At 44.3% G+C, this 21,757-nt stretch overlaps 1 protein-coding gene across 1 annotated transcript in view; it reads left to right on the top strand.

The window, feature by feature from the left end:
* Positions 1-4,074: 4,074 nt before the first annotated feature.
* LOC147008322 (F-box/LRR-repeat protein 4-like) overlaps positions 4,075-21,757 on the top strand; it is a 19,634-nt gene continuing 1,951 nt past the window's right edge. Inside the window, exons 1-7 of the mRNA XM_085865298.1 lie at positions 4,075-4,453; positions 7,650-8,081; positions 14,255-14,627; positions 14,929-15,173; positions 18,948-19,161; positions 19,898-19,969; positions 21,701-21,755. Of these exons, the coding sequence (XP_085721424.1) occupies positions 4,410-4,453; positions 7,650-8,081; positions 14,255-14,627; positions 14,929-15,173; positions 18,948-19,161; positions 19,898-19,969; positions 21,701-21,755 (1,435 nt within the window). The 5' untranslated portion in view covers positions 4,075-4,409. The remainder of the gene's footprint in view (positions 4,454-7,649; positions 8,082-14,254; positions 14,628-14,928; positions 15,174-18,947; positions 19,162-19,897; positions 19,970-21,700; positions 21,756-21,757) is intronic.

The following is a 21,757-nucleotide window of genomic DNA, read 5'->3' as shown; positions in this document are numbered from 1 at the left end:
CACCCTTTTTGGAGTGTTCTTCTTTCACCTTTCACCCCCCTGCAGATTTTAACAACAGATGCAAAGGCTCTTTGTTTTATTTTCTACATTGTCCAAGGTTCGTGGACGATTTTCGGACCTTCCCGCGAAGAGGTACAAAATGTATAACGTTCCGCCATCACGATCGGTTTCGTCGTGTAATGTTCTGTTAATGAGGCGTTCAGCTGAGCGTAGGTTTTTCCATGTTGGCGGAGCTGGGTCACACAAGTTCTTCACTAACTTGAACGAGTCTGCTCCCACAACAGCCAAAAATAAACTCGCCTGCAGATCTTCATCAATCCGGTTTGGCGCCAAAAACGCGTCGCATCTGTCCGTGTGTCGTCCTCGAACAACTCCACTTTTTCCTCGAAAGGCCCAATATTCCCAAACACCCAATATTCCCCCACACTGCCAGGTCTTGAATATACCTTCCCACGTCCGATCACCTTCGAGATTCCATCATCATCGCCAGTTTGTTATAAACTTAAGAAACGTCTTCACGTCCGTATTTCAGGAAAGGAGCAGGCCCGAGTGAAGGACACGAACGATGTGGAACGACTCCATAGCCCAGTATCCGTTTATTATACGCATGCGCAGGACCCGCTACGTCATGACGTCATTCAACACAACACTGAAGTATCGACAAGAGTAAATATGGTATCCATCCATCCATCCATTGGGACCATACTCTGTGCAGAGCATTGGTGCTGCCGAAACAGTCTCCTTGGGTTTTGGGCACAATCCTGGACACAATCGCCACTCCAACACAATATACCATCAAGCTGGCACTCATTTTGCCAACCTCAGAAGGATGACAGGCTGAGTCAACCCCACCTGGTATTAATTCAACAGCCAAGGACATTTGAACTCAGGGTCCTCGGATCCCAAGCCCACTACTCTCGCCATTAAGCCAACACCAGGCACAAATATAGTATCACCTGATCGAATACCCCCGGAACTTTTTTGTGTTTCTTGGTCTGTTTTGTTTTGTCACGTGATTGACTGGTGTACCACAGAACACGTCCTCCATTATCGGTTCACCCCAGGAAAAGGAGTCTGGACCCGGTACGTGACGTGCGCTCCGATTGTTTATGTTTCAGATTATGTTGTGAAAGGGAAGATCGAGTCGGAGTTTATCGATGATTCGTTCCTTCGATACGAAGGTTTGAATCACAAACTCATTCTTCATGTCATAGTTTTTGTTTTTTTATAAGTAATTATAATAATATAACTCTACAGATAAGAGTGAATGTAACAACAGTATACCCGGCACTTGTTATTCCCCCCAATGTACAAATCACCATCAAGTTTGGTAATGAATCAGAACAAGTGTTCTGTGTGTTCTGAGGTTTTTCGTCATTTATCAACCTTGAATGAACATAAACGAGTTCACACTGGGGACAAACTGTACAAGTGTTCTGTGTTCTGCAGTGTTTCATCAGTTGTCACACTTAAATAACCACAAACTAACTCACACAGCACTCTACACCAAAGATAAATGGTGTCGCCTGTTCTCCAACCAGCAGCGGCTCGGCATCAGACAAATGGGAGAAGATTAAATAAACAAAGCTGGAGCTTCAACGAGAAGGAAATCATCCTCCAATGCAAAGTCTATACTATTGGTAAAGGAGAACAGGTGTAAATTACAGATAATACACAGGAAAGCGAAACATAAACAAATATATAACATATAAGCCCCAATGATTGAAAAAAAATAACAAAGGGAAATTAAAAAAATAAATATCTGCAGATACAGTGTGACAAATGGGAGAATGACAAAAGAGCAGGAAGATTAAAAAAAAGGAGGTTGATAGAACAAGAATGACAAGGAAGGCTCTTTGTGACGGCAAAGAAGAGATCAAATTAGTTGGGATGGAGAACAAGTCATCAATACTCAAGACCAAGGACACGACACTAATACCTTAAAAAAGGGCGGGATTGAGCCAATCGGACAAGTTCAGGTTTTGTGGGTTAAAAACAGGAAGTACCAGTAACCTCCTTTCAGGATGTAAAATACTCATGTCAGAACAGCTGCGCACAGAAATACATGACAGCATCTGTGGAGTAATCCATCTTTACATCCATAAAAATTTCAATATCCCTGCCCCAAAACAATCATGGAAACAAAAACCACATCCGATCCTTGAAAATGAACATATAATGCTCATGTATGACAAGATGATCCCATCCAAGTGTGGACTTTGCAAACAAAGCATTGTGTCAGGACATTGTGCTCAAACACGAAAAGGAAAAGTCGGCGTTGTTGATCGACGTTTCAGTTCCCATGACTTTGGACGAAATGATACAGAAATCCAGGATCTGAATCTGAAAACAAATACCAGGATCTGAAAAATGAGCTCAAGAGGACTTGGAAACTGAAGAAAACTGAAATTATACCGTTGATAGTTGGAGCTACAAGAATGATAAAGAAAACCTTCACTGACTCCTTGAAAATCATTCCAGGGAATGAATACAACTACAAGCGAATTTCAGTTTAAAGTTCAGTGACGATCCTGAAAACTACCCTCGAACGAAACTGTGAACACAGAAAACTTCACAACTTGCTCAATCAAACATGACCCCTTAACAAAATGGAGGGGGAAACACACACACACACACACAGAAACACACACACACACACACACACACACACACACACACACACACACACACACACACACACACACACACACACACACACACACACACACTTAAAGAAACACACAAACTCAAACAAATGCACACACACTCAAACAAATACACACACTCAAACACACACACACACACACACACACACACACACACACATACACACACTTAAACAAACACACACAAACTCAAACAAATGCACACACACTCAAACAAATACACACACACTCAAACACACACACACATAGACACTTAAACACACACACACACACACACACACACACACACACACACATATACACACACACACAAACACACACACACACACACACACAGAAACACACACAAACACACACACACACACAAACACATATACACACACACAGAAACACACACAAACACACACACACACACACACACACACACACACACAGAAACACACACAAACACACACACACACACAAACACACACACACACACAAACACACACACACACAAACACACACACACACACACGATTCGTTTTTATTTATTAAAAGTGTAAACATGAACTGGAATTCAATTTTGTTTCTCAAACTTTGGGATATCTTTAATCCCAGAACCGTGTTTGTTGTTCCTCTTGTAGGAAGTTGTTCACATCACCTGTCAGGGTTTATTGTTTGTTCGTCCTCATGATCAGGTGTACAGGTGTTAACCATTAAATTGTTTGTTTTTCCCAATCGTTTCAGCCTGAATCTTTGATTACTTTCCTCGTTCAGTGTGAGTTGGTACTTTAATCTGATTATAGTTATTTATGGACGAATATAAGTTATTAATTGTATCAAAGTCCAACTACCCTTTTCCTTTTGTAAGATGTGAATTCAGTTTCTTACCTTAACTTGACTCTCATCTGCAAACATATTGACAACCGAATCTTACCAACTGGGGTCCTGTGGGACCCCAACTCAATATCAATCAATTTCACTAAATCTGATGAAGTTTCATAGAAAATTAATTTTTTTTTGAACAATGTCGAGGCTCATATGAGAGCGAACACAAAGAACGTGCAGCAAGGGGAGCAGGAGTCAATAGCGGTGGGGAGAGGGACATGAGGAGATCTGTGGAACGGAGAGGGATTTGGGGGTGGGGGACACGGGGTAAACAAGATGGACACTACAGGGACTTTCAGGAAGGAAAGCAGGAAATTTGAAGGTGGGTTTGGGATGGATTAACGGGGGAAGAAAAGATCGTGATTTTCGATGGAGGAAGATCAGAGATGGTGGTAAACATCTGTTTTAAACACCTGGAGGGAAGAGTGGGATCTAAAAGAGTGTAAGTGTGAAACGTCACGCAGGCACGATGGGCCAGCTGGCCAGTTCGCACAATTCCATTTTTTTGCAAATATCAGCATTACACCGATTTTTCACGGGAAGTGTGGGAAATGTAGATTTTCGTAGATCTCGGAAAGAATTTAACGAGAAAAATGTACTCTGACAAGATTAAAGAAGGTTTTTGAATGATACCACGTGAGAACGTGATGACGTCATCTGAACGGAACAAGCCGCCATTTCCGTACGTCGGGGGCGGAGTCAACGGCGACTTCTCATCACGTGTTCCTGGTCACGAGGTTTGCTCGAAAAGATCGTCAGCCTTGAGAGTTGACACAGGAGGAGTGGAGGTCTCACAACGTGCTCGTCTGTCCTCCCTTCACCTGAACCTTCCAGGTGGTTGAACATTACCTCAGTTTCCCTTCCAGATCCACAATGATGAACCAGATTGGAGGACGACGTCGACGTCGTTTGTTACGGTGAGGACCGGGGTTTCTTCAGGGGGGGAAATCTAAATATCGGATGTAGCAGAAAAAGTAATCATCGCTTCGCTGACGTATTTAATGAAATGACGTCATGTTGTTCTTCACGAACATTCTGCTCCATTCACCCCGTCATTAGCCCGAGGTGATCTTACATGTGCTCGTCAGTCAGCTCGCCCCTTCTTGTTCTTCATCCTTCCTCGCTGATGATATTTATATGGGAGAAAATACAACCGGTCACTTTGTTGAGGGAAACCTTGGGATCCTCGGGGTCCTGAGTTCGAGTCCCGCTGGCCACTGAATTAACACCAGGTGGGGTTGACTCAACCTGTCTTCCTTCCGAGGTCGGCGAAATGAGCACCGGTAAACTAGTAATTATCCCTGCGGGTCGAAGGCGATTTAAGGGTTGGTGTCAGGAAGGGGATCCGGCCATAAAAAAACATCACCACAAGAAAAGGGAACCACGATTGGAGCCGCAAAAAGCTGAGCCGTGGTCAGGGGGGAAGGCTTTCAAATGGTGGGAACTTTGTTGAGGGAAACGTGAAGTGGGGGAGAAAGGGGACTCTCTCTGTCTGTCTCTGTCTCTCTCTCTGTCTCTCTCTCTCTCTCTCTCTCTCTCTCTCTCTCTCTCTCTCTCTCTCTCTGTCTCTCTCTGTCTCTCTGTCTCTCTCTCTCTCTCTCTCTCTCTCTCTCTCTCTCTCTCTCTCTCTCTCTCTCTCTCTCTCTCTCTCTCTCTCTCTCTCTCTCTCTCTCTCTCTCTCTCTCTCTCTCTCTCTCTCTCTCTCTCTCTCTCTCTCTCTCTCTCTCTCTCTCTCTCTCTCTCTCTCTCTCTCTCTCTCTCTCTCTCTCTCTCTCTCTCTCTCTCTCTCTCTCTCTCTCTCTCTCTCTCTCTCTCTCTCTCTCTCTCTCTCTCTCCCCCCCCTCTCTCACCCTCTCTCTCTCTCCCTCTCTCTCTCCCCTCTCTCACCTCCTCTCTCTCTCACCCTCTCTCTCTCTCTCTCACAACCCAGAACTGAACTAAAACCTAAGAACTACCACCACTACTTCGCAGGGTATTTTGTAGACGTCTCGCGAGGGAGTAGCCCAAAGTCGGATCAGGCCACTCAGCAGGCGTTTTCCATATTCCCCCATTGGTGCACGGACGCTTTCCCGAGTATTATCCCCGCCCTTGCAAAGACTTGACGCCGGAAATAGCCCCATTCGTTCTGTGTCTCACCACCCGACTCCTCTCCGTGATTAACATGGGGCGAGGGTATTTGGTGGCGCTCCCTGGCCACGAACGTGTGGTGGAGCACGAGGGATATCCATGCGATGTTGAACAGGTTCTATCACATACTTCTCTCAAATGGTGAGAACATGAGCTCCATGCCAAAATGTTCCAAATGCAAGCATCTGTAATGGTACGTGGCGTCCATTGTTTCTTTTGTTTGTTTGTTTTGGATTCCAGAGTGAGGCTCGTGGAAGAGCGAACGCACAGAACACACAGCAATGCAGGGGGCAAGAGGGGTGGGAGAGGGAAGCACAAAATAGTGGAGAACAGAGACAACAGGAGATCTGTGGAAGGGAGAGGGATGGGGCGGGGTACCCGGGGGTAAACGATACGGTCCCATAGGGACTTTCAGGAGGGAAAACAGGAAATTTGAAGGAGGTGGTTTTGGGGTGGATTAATGGAGGAAGAAAAATCGTGATTTTGGATGGGTGAAGATATGAGATGGTTTTAAACAACTGTCTGGAAGACCCAGAGGGAGGAGTGGGTTTGAAAAGAGTGTGGGAGTTTGTTGAAGAGGTGGAAAAAAAGAGCAACGACAGAGTGAAGGTGAGCAGTGATTCTTGATTTTGGCAGTTTCACCAGAAGGGGATTTTTGGTCGAGTTTGAACACCCTGCGGAATTATAGGGGGGACAGAGCACAGACAGAGCGGTGGGGGCAAGGCCGGAGAGGAGACGGCAGAAGACAGAAAGACCACCGACCTGCCTCCGGTGAGAGAGTGAGAGACCCAAAGACTCAGCTTCATCGCAGGAGATACTAATGATTATAAAAGCCTTAGTTCCCACAGCGTGAAGTCGAGCTGGATTTGAAGCAGATGCACCACCACAGAGGGGAGAGCAGGACTGCATCATGCTGCGGATGGAAGCTTTGTAAGTTGTTAGAAGTTCAGGTGTGTTAAAGAAAGACTTTGCACGACGTAGGATTCCCATTCGGCGACTGGCTTTGGAGACCAGCTTGGAGATGTGGCTTTCCAAGAAAAGATCGTGACAGATAGTGAAACCCAGAATCTTGAATGAAAGGACTTCTTTGAGGGGATTGTTGAGAAAGTAGATTGTGGGGGGGGGGGACGTGGGGGGGTTCCAGATGGTCCTTTCGGAGAGACATAGTGAGAGTGTGAGATTCGTCAGACTTGAAAAGACATGTTTCACGTGTTGGACCAGCTTGTGATTTTATCGAGATCTGCAGTGAGCGAAGAAGCTGCTGCTTGTCGATCTTAGGGATGACAGAGGGTACGGCAGAGAGTGTAGTCATCAGCAAAGCGATGAAGAGGGTTTTCCAGAGTCTGAGAGATCATTGATGAAAACCTGTGAAAGAACAGGGCCCAGAACGCTACATTGAGGAACTCCAGCCTGGACAGGAAGAGGGGATGAAAGAACTCCATTTAGGGCCACTCGTTAACTGCGATAGGAGAGGAAGTCTGCGAGCCATGAGTGGACATTGCGTCTCATGTGTTGCATTGAGGACCTCCATCCATTGTTGGGAGAGCAGAAGCAGCATATCCAGGTTAGAGTGACCTGGTCTGAATCCAAATTGATGATCGAGAATCAAACCATTGGAAAAGAGGAAGGATTTATTGTCTGAAGTGATGATGGATTCCATAACCTCGCTGATGAATGGGAAAAAGGTTGATTGGTCTGTGGTTGCAGGGATCTGTTTTTGCACCTTTTTTGTGCAGGGCAGTAATGTTTACTGATTTCTTTGAGATCTTAAAAGTTCCGTGATTGTCCGATATTTTTCCCCGATATCTTCAAAGGACAGTGGTGGACGTCCTTCATGGTTACCGTGGTTGCAGCATTCGTAGCAGTTATGTGATGATAAATGACCACGTGATCTACCTGTGCTGGATCGCGATTGTGGATTTTATTCCAACTACTGTATGTAATACACTTGCATGTTGAGCCTGCTCTGCACTTCCTGCTCAACAGGACCAGGAGAAAGCAACGGCGTGGAGATGCACCAGGAGTGCTGAAAGCCCCTTTAAGTTTCTTCCCATCGCCGCCTCATCCTGAGCTGTCTCAATACGTGAGCCAGGTTCTGGAACTGAGCTCTCAGTATGGAGCAAGCAATTCCATCTACAACCTGGTGGGTCCACCTAACATATTTCCCCTCTCCTGGGACTTCATGCACGTGTCCATGACGAGAACATGCGGATCGTGGTGGGACCACTTGTCCCGATGGACACCCGCACGTTGTCCCAAGAATCCCGAGTGGTTTATAAGCCAGGATTTCATCGAGTTACTTTTCGACGAGCCCGTCTTCCCGACCAAGGTCTCGATCTTGGAGACGTACCACCCTGGGAATGTGGTTCGGATACTCGCCATGTCATGGGATGAAGGTGAAGACTCTGCTGTGTGCAGGTACCAATGACGCTTTTGGGTCTTAAAGTCTTTATGCTCACAAGTCCAAAAGGGACGACATGACCAATTATCGTTTGCTTTGGGAGTATGTTTCGTCTCTGACTGCTCTGACATGATGATCACGGGATTTCAATAACATCTTCGTTCTATAAATGGACTAGTTTAATACCTGGTTTTTAATACATTTGATCTGCAGGTTGTGGACAAAAAAATTGGAAACCCCTGGGAAAATGAGTATATATTGAAAGCAACGGTTTCCACACAGGTGTGGCCCATGTGTTGATGAAGCAACTGACATCCCAACATGCTTAGGGTCATGCTAAGGTCTGGTTACCTATAAAATGCTGCACAGGCCTGGTTACCTATCATTATGGCCAGCATGGCTGCAAGAGGAAAAACCTCAGTGATGAGTTGTGTTTCCCCCTTTTAGGAGCTTGTTGGCCTTGTTGTGTGTATTCTTCGTGCTTTATTTCCCCCCCCCCCGATCTCATCTGTTTGTTTATCTTTTTACTCTCGTAAGCTCAAGGTGGTTTTGTATGCACTTATATGTCCAGAGCTAAACTCTTCAAAAATCATCTAATTGAAGGTCATTGAACAATTTTTGGTTGGTAACACATTTGCCACTGACGGCGAAATAGGTGAAATGGCCACGCTCCTTTTTAAGCGAAGTACGACCACCCGCCATTACTGTATCTCCAGAACGTTGGACCGAGAAGGTTGTGTGACCACTCAAAATGTTCGGAATGGCCACATTATGGGGGGGTCAGTAATACATTTCCATGTCCAAAAGTCAATGGTTTTTAAGATATTTGCCAAAAACTGATTTCAACATGTTACAGACTTCAATTATTCATCATTGTTCCTTCTTCTTTTGTTCAATTACTTGATTCCTGAAGAGTTCAATTACTTGACTCCTGAAGATTCTCGGTGGGCAATAATCTGCATTAACAAGATTACAATTAACCATATTATTTCTTTCTTGAAGGAGGCGCTAGGTGTTCAAGTGTTAAAGAGTTCTCTGATGGCAAGTAATTCTACCTTGGATCCCTGCTTGCTGTTACTATAACATGGTATGATTTCATTATCGTTGAATTATGCACATTAAAATCATCTGAACAAAGTTTTTGAATAATAACTGCATCATCTACAATTAATTACGCAAAAAAATATTTGTTACAGAAAACATTAGTGGTTTCAAGGTCAGCAGCCAAATGGGGTTTTTGATGGGACTTCATGCGTAAAATGCAACACTGCTTCCGGAAAAACGTTAACAGGTAAATTTCAGATGTAATAGCTTCAGAACCCTATTTGGCAAACTGATGAACAATACTTCCCTTACCTCACAATGTCTATGGATGAAAAAGTGTGTACTTATATGTGTGTATACAACGCCATGCTTGTAAACATTAAATCTTTGGTACCTTTGGAACACAGGGAGATGGACCCTATTATTCAGCATCAACAATCCATTCAGCACTGGGATCAGACTTCACAACATCTCTACTCGAGCTCCCCAGGAGGTTGTTGACGGATTACTTGAATGCCTGGAAACTGGTGAGAAGAGTTATCAAGAGTTTGTTGAGACCAGATTTCGGAATAAGGAGAAACACCTACATGACCACAATACCTTCTAACCGCAAGACTGTTTTCGTGAAGCATGCTTCGACACCGTCCACAGCGAAGAAATCGATGGCAAAAAAGATGCTGTAGAAACGATTAGGTACATTGATTATGCCAGAGAAAGAGGGTACAGCATGCTAGAGCTCCTGAAGTATGAATTGACCAGCACATCCCAGTTCCTCACCACTGAATGTAAAGATGGCATCAGATTGAAGAAGCCTGATAAAGCCTCCTTATCGAGAGAACTAGTTAATCAACTTCCAGAGGAGAAAAGGAATGTCAAATGTGATGCTCAGATGACAATAGTGGACTTCATGGCACTTGTGCGAAAACTACCGATGAAAAAGATGGGCCTTGACACATTTGGGCAATTGGCTGAGAGTCTTTCCAACAGCATTCTTGCTAAAGGTTCTGAGTCCACAAGAATAGACATTATTTTTGATGTTTATCAAAAATCATCAATCAAGCAAATGGAACGTGCACAGAGAAGTTTTTCTGAAGAAATCACAATCACCATGAGGTCTGACAATCAGAAACTCCCTGTCGATCTTGAGATGTTCTGGAGCTCAATGTTGAACAAAGTAAGGTTGCAGGAGTATGTCTTCAAGTGGATGCTGCAGAATGTTGTGTCAGAATAGGAAATTATCTTTGGAGGAGTATATGGGGGAGAATGGAGGAAACTGTTAGCTGGCACTGAAACACAGATCGCAGAGCTCTCAAGCAACCAAGAAGAAGCCGATGACAGAATCATGTTCCATATTAATGATGGTGTTGTGAAACACGGGGTTCAATCAGTCTTGGTTGACTCAACTGACACAGATGTCTTTGTCAACTTCATCTTCCACTTCAAGAAAACCTGGCAACTACAAAAGCTGTTTGTAAAGCTTGGTAACTGGAAAAAACAAGAAAACTGTGCCAGTCCACCTGTTAGTTGATCAACTGGACAACAATTTGGTGTCGTGTCTCCCAGCCATTCATGCACTTAGCGGGTGTGACAGTACCAGCAAGGTGGGTCCAAAACTGTCTGGCATGAAAGCATATCCATGGATCTCTCCCTACTGGAAGGGTTTGGTGTAGAGGAACTGTCACCACAGATGATAAGTAATGCTGAAAAATTCCTTGTGTCTGGATTAAAGAAGACCGACTGTTCCACATTCGATGAGTATCGTTGGGAGCAGTACCACAACTCCAAGAAAGAGCTCGACTTCAACCAGCTTGTGTGCTGTTCTTCAACACCACGAGAACACATAAAGCGAGCATATCTGCAGTGTAAGATGTGGTTACAAGCTCCAAATCCTGCAGTCACCAAACCAGATCCACGCCAGTATGGTTATAAAGCAACAGATGTTGGAATTAAACCTGTGATACTGCCAGTACCGTGCAGGCCCGATGACCTGCCCCCTCCATGCAAATGTCCAACATCATGTATGAGTACCAAGACGTGCACTTGCAGAGGAATGAATATAAAATGTGTGGTGTTTTGTGGCTGTAGTAAAGGCAAAAAGTGTAGAAATCCACATAATTAAACTATAAAATATGGACAATGTGCAAAATTACAACAGGTAATATAATAAAGGGTCAGAACTGTAGTGTGTACCATGCTGAAATCAGTTTTTGGCAAATATCTTAAAAAACCATTGACTTTTGGACATGGAAATGTTTTACTGAATCCCTATAATGTGGCCATTCCGAACATTTTGAGTGGTCACACAACCTTCTCGGTCCAACGTTCTGGAGATACAGTAATGGCGGGAGGTAGTACTTCGCTTAAAAAGAGGCGTGGCCATTTCACCTATTTCGCCGTCAGTGGCAAATGTGTTACCAACCAAAAATTGTTTAATGACCTTCAATTAGATGATTTTTGAAGAGTTTAGCTCTGGACATACAAGTGCATACAAAACCACCTTGAGCGACTCCAGTATTTATTTTTTCTCTGGTGCGTCTTGTGTTTTCATTCATCTGTCCCTTCCTACTTTTCCCCGACCTTCCTTCTGTCTGGTAGGCCTTGTCCACCGGCCAGGAAGTTGGCCTCACGCTTCCTTGACACCACCTCACTCCCTCCCCTCCCACTCCCCTCTTTCCTAGCGTTGTTCCCGCCATCCTCATGACTCCGGCATGGCGAGCAGGTGCCATAACTGCGTCTGATTCAAGTTTGAGAAAGCGGGACCCGTTCCTCCAAGTGAGGTGTTTGGGTGGACTGGAGTTCAAGGCTGAGGATTTATTTCTGTTTAATCTCTTCGACCCACGGATTGGAGGTGTCTTTTCAGTCAGCTGAAAGGTTTGTTGAGTTTTGGGTGAGGTAGACTACTGCTCGGTCAATGGGGTCTCTGGCTGAATGGGCAGTCGAAGCCCTCTCTGACAATGAGAGGACCGTGACGGCCCTCCTTCACAACCTGAGAGTTACTGATCATGATGTGCAATATTGGTTGGCTTGATATGTTGAAGTGAAGACCCCAAGAGACCCCACCATAATATTGTTGCGGGCCAGGTATCGGCTGCGAGCACGACTGCTAGATGGAGCTGCAGAGTCGACTCCACCGAACACCCGGAATTTGGATCGTACCTTTCTGGAGAACTCCGAAAGGTACGGGTCCCTCACAGGACCATGAATCGTCCAGAAATCCACCACGTGGTACAGGGTTATTTTCCAATCTTCAAAATACCTCGAAGACCACGTGGCGATCTAACCAGGATTCACACCCTCGATGGCGCTCGTATGGAACGAGCCGCTAGCGTGCTCGAACCGTGTGCGACCCGAGCGGATGATCACCGAGATCCGTCGGTCCAAATGTCCCTTTATGGCCCCAACAACGGCCTTGCTAATTCTCCAACACGCGTCACGCTAAGCCAATGGAGGAAACACAGCAACGAACTGATACATTCAACAAATGTGTTTATTTATAATGGGGCAGGGGAGCATGGAAGAAGGCAGAGTTAACCGAATATAGAAGGAACTAGAGGGGGAGCACTCAGTGGAGTGCAAAACCTCCGCCGCCAATAGTGCTGGATCACTTAAGTGAACCTGATGTCCTATTCATTGCAGGTCAAAACGGATCAGACTCCACTGAACCACGATTGAATAAACGAAACTTGATCGACGTGCATGTAGAAATGCCAAAAAAAAAAAAATCGAAATTTTTTTGAAAATAAATTTGCAAAATTTGTTTGGTTTTTCTCCAACATTTTTTTTTTGGTTGGAAATCACTTAAAACATGGAGAAATGCAAAAAAAAATTCTAATATTTTTAAAACCGCGGAACATACAGGCCGTACGTGGTGGCCCAACACCCTGTTAAGTGTCTTTACATTGGTGTTTCCATTTTTTTGTCCACAACCTGCAAGTTTTTAACATCTCTTCCTTCCTCCAACTACCAATTATCAATCCCCACATCCTCTCCCCCTCACCATCCCAATCACCCCTGAATTCCGTTGAGGCTCGCCAATTTGGAGACCACTTTGTGGAGAACAAATCCCATTTCAAGAACACTTTGTGGTTGACAAATCCCATTTGAAGACCATTTTGTGGTCGACAAATCCAAGTGATTGAATGCTTTTCCGGATGTCGCATGGAGATGAACCCAGAAAGGCTGGTGTTGGCTTCATGGTTAAGGTGGCTGGCTTAAGATCTCAGGTTGAAATAACACCAGGTGGGTTGACTCAGCCTGTCATCCTTCTTAGGTCAGCAAAATGAGTACCGATTACTGGTAACAGGGGCACTGCATCAGCGGCACAGTTCAGAAAATTGTGCAACCAGCAGCCAGGGGCTGCATACAAATCAACAACAATATGTACCGTGTCTCGTTGCCATCTGCATTTGTTTCAATCACACAATGAAGGAGTTGTTTGGCTTTCACACCAGGAGAGGGTGGCTGTGGTGTGGTGTGTTGTTTCGCCACTCAACTGCAGTGTGGGAGTAATAGAGATGTCGAAAAGTTAACCTCTTTACCATTATTTGTCCGATTGTACTTCTTCTTTGTCCGTATGCAGCACAGGGCTTCGGGGTAGCGTCATTGGCTGAGGGTGTAGCTGTGCCACTGATGCAGTGCCCGATGCAAGTTGGGGCAGGAATTTGTAACTTGACCATGGTGCCGGCAATAGCTCGCCTCCTCTTCACGAAAGACACCATAGGCTCTTTACCGTCCATCCGATGGACGACACACATTGATGAATCACCTTGCCTGTGAAACATCAGGATGGCAGTTTATAACTGGGTTGGGATTCAAACCCAGGCGAGATGGCTTGAAGGTGACTGTGCGTACCTCTGGAGTCTAGACCATCCTGTCAGTCCCCTATTGTACTGTAAGATCTTCATCCTCAAGCCATGACATTTCACACAGCTCAAGGGGATCGTTGTGTAAATTTTGAATACATCAAGTTTCATTCATATGTTTGTTAATTTATTTAATAATGTGAGTCATGTCCTTTTACACATCCGTTTGTATCACATTGGAGATGATGTTCGACATGAGCCACACCCTAATACACAATGTCAACTTCATAGTAAAATCAAAAGGACACTCCTCAAAAGGTTTACTTTGGTGATGTACGATGCAGGTGGCGGACGCTGTGGTCCGGCCCTGCGGACACCGATCTTCCACCGAACGACCCATTCACGTTTTCCCCACCGATACAACCACCGGGTTTTGCGACGAACATCCTCCGTGTGGAGTTCAGTTGCTCCCTGAGTACTTTCTGCATAGAACTGGACACTGTTGTTCTGGACGGTATCCCGGTGGACATCATGCAAGCAAAGAAGAGCAAGAATGAGGAACTTGCTGAGTCAGAAAGACTTCAGAAGAAACAAAACAGAATGGAAAGAAGGAGGAGACGAGCGATGGTTGAACATATGGAGGAAGAAAGGAGGGCAAACGAAGAGAAGCTTTCCCCCTTCACAAATAATGGATATTTTGACCTTTTACCTTTCGAGGTGAGTATGTGAACCCCCACTCGTCATCTTTTCTTCTTGTTTTCAAACTTGGTTTTCCAGATCACATCATCTCATTGTTTGACTTCAGAATGGTTTCAGACGATGGTGTCAACATTGAAATGGCTGTCCAAGTCTGTTTGTGTTTGGAAGCCTTGATGGCTTCACTAGTGGTTACCTGTGTTGTTTTAAGAGTTACTGGTTTATCATTTGATGGACATCCTTGACTATCTGGACAGTGACAGTTGGTCAGGTTGATGCACTGATAATGAAATCGATTTTTTTTTGCTGCCTTCCACAACAGATTATCGAACTTATTTTATCTCACCTGACGCTCCCTGAGCTGTGCTGCCTCGCTCAATGCAGCCGTACCCTGCGCGACTGCTGCTACAACCCTTCCATGTACAAACACCTGGACCTCAAGCCTTTCTGGCCATCTCTCTGCGAGGAGGACCTTCTAGCTTTGAAGCCTCGTCTCACCCATGCACACTCGCTCGGTCTCTCATGGACTGGAAACGATGGAAGATTCAGTCCTACGGTCCTAAGAAAGTGAGTAATTGAATGCAAAGTTTGTAATCGATGGCCTGGGTTGAGGTGAACCCTCTCCACTTCTCTTTCATTCTGATCAGTTTCCTCGCCTATCTCGTCTCTTACCGCTTCTCCGATCACCAACAACCTTGGTCGACATAATTACCAGTCACAAATGTGCTTACAGGATAGAAATTTACTTACCACTCTTCAGTTTATCCAGGTTGACCCGATCAAAAGTAGAGTTTTCTCAAAGCGTTTCCCATGCTGAAGTCACGGAATTCCGGTGCTGGACGACATTGTGTCACCGAATTGTTATTGCTGCTGTTTTTATTTTGTTTCATTAATTTTTGTTTGGCCTTTCCGTCCTTTCATTCCTTTACCATGTCCTTAGCAGTCCTTTACAAGTGGCTATTCCGATGTCATTATGCTACGGGGTGGTTGTAGTTGTGCGTCCTCACGTCATATTGTTGCGGAGCCGATTATCCGCTGCGAGCTCGACCACTAGATGGAGCAGTAGGGTCGACTCCACCGAACGTCCGGAATCTAGATCGTACCTCTCGGAAAACTCCGAGGGTACGGGTCCCTTACCGGACCGTGAATCGTCAATAATTCCACCACATCGCACAGGGTTATTTGCCAATCTTCAAAATACCAAGAGATCCACGTGGCGAGTTACCGAGTATTCACACCCTCGACGAGCCGTTAGCGTGCCCGACCCGTGCGCAACCCGAGCGGATGGTTGCCGAAGTTCCGTCGATCCAAATGTACTGTTACAGCGGCAACAGCCTTTGTAATTCACCAACACGCACCATGCTAAGCCAATGGAAGAAATACAGAAACAAGCTGATACATTTAACAAATGGGGGAATTTATTCACAGTAATCGAGGAAACGAGGGAAGCACGTAAGGGCAGAGTTATCACGACTAATATAGAATGCAAATTTGCACACAAGCACTTAAACAATTCCTACTTTCAGATGGGCCCACACACAGACGTACACCCAAAAGAAACGGACCCAAAATGGTCTTTATTATCCCTTCAGCTCGGAGGGAATTCGAGCCGAGGGACAAGAAAGTCGCAGGCGACCTGGCCGCGAGCACGCGACTCGACGTCCACACCTTCCCGGAGCACCAGTCAGAACGAACGGACCAAGGTCAGCCAGACGCAGACCACGCCAGCCACGAGACGAGATGACCCGGGAACCAGAGCACGCCAATGACGAGATGCCTTTCGCTCAGCCTCGAGAGATGCGTTTTGAACGGGCGCGAATTCTTCCTCTCTGGCTCGAGCAGATCCACCTCGAGAGATGCGGTTTCAACGGGTGCGAATTCTTCCTCTCTCGCTCGAGCAGATCTACCCGATCCTTCGCTCTCCGTTCCTTTTTATCACTCTCGGGCGCGGTCCGCTCAGGTGTGGCCCGCTCTCGGGCGCGGTTCGCCCAGGCGTTGTTGTAGTTGGAGATGGAGTAGCCGTAGTTGTTGTTGTGAGTGATGTAAAAATCCTAACTATCAAAATAATTCACAGCGCATGTCCATTTATTCACCCATTAAACGAGGGATGGGGACCCGAACTAAAAACTACATACTTACCGATATAACTGTTCTATAGGACCTGTTTGTGGAGTGTTCATGGCTTCCAGATTCGTAACAATATCACATCCCATCCCTTCACCATTCCTTGACGGTAACATCCAACTGCTATTAATAAGCTTGGTCACCCGATCAAGATCGGGTTGTTTCGCCTTTCGAAAACCATCAAGAAGATTGATTGTAAAAACTGCCGAAAAAAACAACAACAAACAAAAATAACCCGAGAGTGCACCACGGCAATGACAGGCCAAATGGCCTCGTTTGCTTCTTTGAGTTTCATTTCTTCATTTTTCAGACGTACAAACACAACGTCAGACGTACAGACGTTGGCTCAGTCTGATGAATGTTGAGGTTATGGCATATGTGGAAATGAAATAAAGCAACGAACGCTGGTGTGTTTATAATCATTACAATGTACCCAGTGATTTGTCAGTATGATGATGAGGCATTTGATGATATGAGTGAGGAAAGTGAAAAAATATCGCTTTATCATTGAGAAACCATTGCGGCCTGTTCCAAGTCAAGGCATTGTTGAGCAGGCCAAAACAAAATATAGAGAAATAAGACCCCAGTGAGGAAGTGCGAGGCAGCCGAGGAGGTGCCTGGTGAAGGATATAATTATATAAGGCTGTTAATTATTTTCAAAGGAGGTGTTATATTCAAACGAAACATCCTATGATCACTCATGCACTCCCTCGGAGTTCCCTTAATATGCATGCAAAGTATCAAGTTGGTAGGTTTCATGGTTTTGAAGTCATGGAGGACACACACACACACACACACACACACACACACACACACACACACACACACACACACACACACACACACACACACACACACACACACACACAGAGTGAGATTTATTATTATAGAAGAAGAAAGATCGTGAAACACCCTGCAACCCGTGCCTTTTACATCCGATCTTCATGGAATCTCATCATTCTCATTTGTTGGAATGTGAAAAATATAATTAATTTAAATATCTCCTTTCGTCAAATTATTTCCACGACATCGAGGGTGCAGCATATCAACCAAAGATTTTCAATGATGTCGTGTCTTCAATCGGGATCTTTATCTCCCAGATAACTTGTGGGCAGCTTCCATCCTTGAAGAGGTGACAAAGCCCGGTATTGTGCTGTGGTGGAATTACTCGAACCTCCATTGGAATCACTCCAGTAACTCCAGTCCCAATGAGAGTAGAATCATTTATTCAGGTAAACACGGGAAGAAACAAATTCACAGAGCAACACCAAGATGAGCTGTTGTGAACTTCTCTCAGAGATTGTTCACAACCCCAACTTTTTAGAGCAAAATTATTTGCATGGATAGGGGGAAAGAGGGGGCATGGGTCAGACAAACAACAGTACATATTATCTTCACAAAACTATGCATCACTCAATATTCCTCAGCTTTTTAATTCGTAGAACACCATATGTGGTTTGTGTGCAAGCACGGGAACACCGGTCTCCATGTGCAAGCATGGGAATTCATCTCCCACTCAATTGTGGTTTGATTGCAAGTGGGCAGTGAAATTCACAGGACAAGGAGCTCCCTCATCCTTTGGGCAGTATATGTTGTAATCGTGCGAAGGCAAATGTGTGGGCTGCTTACTCTTTTCAAGGACGTTACCTAAACTCTGGGTGGGATCATTCAACCCATGATCCTTCATGGTGAACAACTCCATACGTGGTGACAAAAAGGCTTTTGTTATTTACATTGCTTTGCAATTGACTTTATACCTTTACGAGCATTTAAAAGCGAAAGTACGTTGTAAGCTCCGAGTTTAAGTTGCAATAAGAACACAGAGCTGTATCAATTATGTCCTCATGGACCTTATATGCATGTCCATGGGACTCATATTTGTAATTACACAAGCTTCAATCAAATCAGTCAACACTCATACATAGGAATAATTAATCCCGAATCACAGACACATTCTCATAGACCAATGTTATAATAATGTGTTTGATGAACTTTTTAATCAATCATTGTCTGTCATCGCAGTTTTCAATAATATATTTATTTTATGGGATAAAAGCCTTTGTTTGTGAAGTTTAAACCAATCATGAGATTTAAAAATAAATTTTCCACCACAGCGGCAAATGTGTGTCGATGTTAAGTTGGTTTTGAAGTTTGTCTTGTCTCTCACGGCTTTGTTTAAAACACCATCCCAATGTCTAACTGCGGTACTTTTTTTAGGCTCCTGGGTGAGTGGTCTGAGCACCTACTGCACCTGGAGCTGGCAAACTGCCATTGGATCACAAAGAAATCCTTGGAATCTGTAATCAAGCACTGCCCAAACCTTCGTGACCTGGACCTGTCGTCATGTGACGGAATACCACCTGGGGAATTCAGGCAGCTCTCGTCCTTGCAGAGGCTACAACGCCTCGTCCTGTACCAAACGCGTATCAATGTAAGCTCTTTACGTAGTTTATGTTCGTTTCTCTCTCTCTCTCTCTCTCTCTCTCTCTCTCTCTCTCTCTCTCTCTCTCTCTCTCTCTCTCTCTCACTCTCTCTTTCTCTTTCTCTCTCTCTCTCTCTCTCTCTCTCTCTCTCTCTCTCACTCTCTCTCTCCCTCTCTCTCGCATTCTTAGCATTTAAATAACCATTGTAAGTAAATCTTGATTTTTTACGGCAATGTCAAATCGAGACCCCCTCCTTTCTTTGCCTCCCAAGCAAGTGAATTGAAAGTTCAACACAGACGGAATGAGAAATTTGAAACCAACATTAAATACAACGAACATTTGAAGCAGGAATTTCATACATTTCCCGTTTACTTTGCTTCCATAGCCCATTGAACTCGGCAAGGTCAATGTGCCCTTCTTTAATCTACATGGTTCACTGCCTGTGAGATTTTTTTGAATCTCCATGAGATGACAAAGGAGATTTCCAGCTTAACAATTACATTACAAACAATTACATGCCAGCTTAACGTCATCTCCATGATGCATTACCCCCTGCTCTCACGGTTCCACAATGGTTTTTAGATCCTCAGACTGGTTCTTCGATCTTTAAACGACACGAATCGTTGAATTCTGGAATAAGCTAACGAAATGTGTTTCTCTCTCTCTCTCATTGTGCTCGGTGGATGTGAAGGGGATTATTTTACCAGTGTTAAAGGATGACATCATACTCCCATCTTGTTTCAGACGGAGAGTCTCTTGTCAATCACTTCCAAGTGCACGGAGTTGAGGAATCTCAACCTCGGATTCTGTTCTAACGTACGTGCACCTCTTTGTTCCACCGCAGAGGTGTTTTACAGTCAAACAATAGTCCTTTATGATTGCGAAGACAAACTGATTTACTTCCCGCTTGGGATGAGTTCATCTGATTTGTTGATATTTTGTTTCCTCATCACATAAATATAAACACAGTCGATGTGTGGTTGTGATTAAACATGTTAAAATTTACATTTTTTGGTTGCTGACCCCACCCCAGGGGGCATGGTGAAAAATGATTGTGTTCTTGTACATGGGTCATTCCATGTCAAATCATCAAAGAATCTGCCGTCATCTCTCAGATTTTTGTAAAACTTTGGGAACCAATTGGGACCCATGAAAAATGGCAAGAACTCACATATTTTTGCTCACAGCCTCTTAACTAGTGAGATACAGATTAACGAACTTTGGACTAATTCGCACGACGTCACGAATTCAAATGGCCATATCTCTAAAAGTATAACACCCGGAGAGCTGGTTTTGGTGTCATTTTAAAGGTATTTTCATGCCCTATGAATTTGTCTGGGCAACATTTTCCTACCTCCAACCACAAAAAAGTTATCACAAAATATAAACTTCAATCGTGAATCCCCAGAAAATGTATCCTTCAAATTTCCTCAAATTCATCCCAGAGGTACCTTATGATGTCAAGAAGCTTCCACATAAATTTTGTGATGGGCACTCCAATAGTTTCTGAGATATGAGCAATAATGTACATGTACGTATGGCATATAGGTTCGAAAATCAGCATTTGTAATGTATTATACAATCAATAAGTGAGTTCAAGTACACAGTGTTCACGAACCTGACTTCGGCTTTCAATTTCCTCTTCAATGCAGCAACAGCAGCACTTGTTTCTTCCCCTCAGGCCCAGTTGAAAATGAAAGTATATGATACTTCAAAGCAGTTGATGGTCGTTCCCTGTGTTCCCCGTCATGGCTTGGTTAGAATGATTGTATAATACATTACAAATGCTGATTTTCGAACCTATATGCCATACGTACATGTACATTATTGCTCCTATCTCAGAAACTATTGGAGTGCCCATCACAAAACTTATGTGGAAGCTTCTTGACATCATAAGGTACCTCTGGGAAGAATTTGAAGAAATTTGAAGGATACATTTTTTGGGGATTCATGATTGAAGTTTATATTTTGTGATAACTTTTTTGTGGTTGGAGGTAGGAAAATGTTGCCCAGACAAATTCATAGGGCATGAAAATACCTTTAAAATGACACCTAAACCAGCTCTCTAGGTGTTATACTTTTAGAGATATGGCCATTTGAATTCGCGACGTCATGCTAATTAGTCCAAAGTTCGTTCGTCTGTATCTCACTAATTAAGAGGCTGTTTGCAAAAATATTTGAGTTCTTGCCGTTTTTCATGGGTCCCAATTGGTTCCCAAAGTTTTACAAAAATCTGAGAGATGACGGCAGATTCTTTGATGATTTGACATGGAATGACCCACATTCTTGCCATGTGGTGATCACAACTACCAAGTTTGGTGAATTTCTGCCCATCTGTTTAGGAGGAGATAGTTCGACGGACGGCTCCTGCCTGAAATAAGAAAGGAGACGATGACTGTATGTTTGTCGGACACTGCCGCTGCTGACATCTTTGTTGGAGATTTGTTTGAGTTTGAACGTCCCATGTGTTATGGGATTCGCAGAAGCATTTCCTTCCCCTGCAGCAATGGGTGTCATGATGCATGTTCCTCCTCTTTCCAACCTCAGGTGAAACATCCCAACATGGTCTTACTCACTCTGGCCTCAAACTGCCAACAGCTTCGC

This window comes from Eptatretus burgeri, chromosome 20 (assembly GCF_056783735.1).
Source record: "Eptatretus burgeri isolate ZD-2024b chromosome 20, Ebu_testis_v1, whole genome shotgun sequence".
Lineage (NCBI taxonomy): Eukaryota > Metazoa > Chordata > Myxini > Myxiniformes > Myxinidae > Eptatretus > Eptatretus burgeri.
This window is presented reverse-complemented; position numbering and strand designations above follow the sequence as displayed.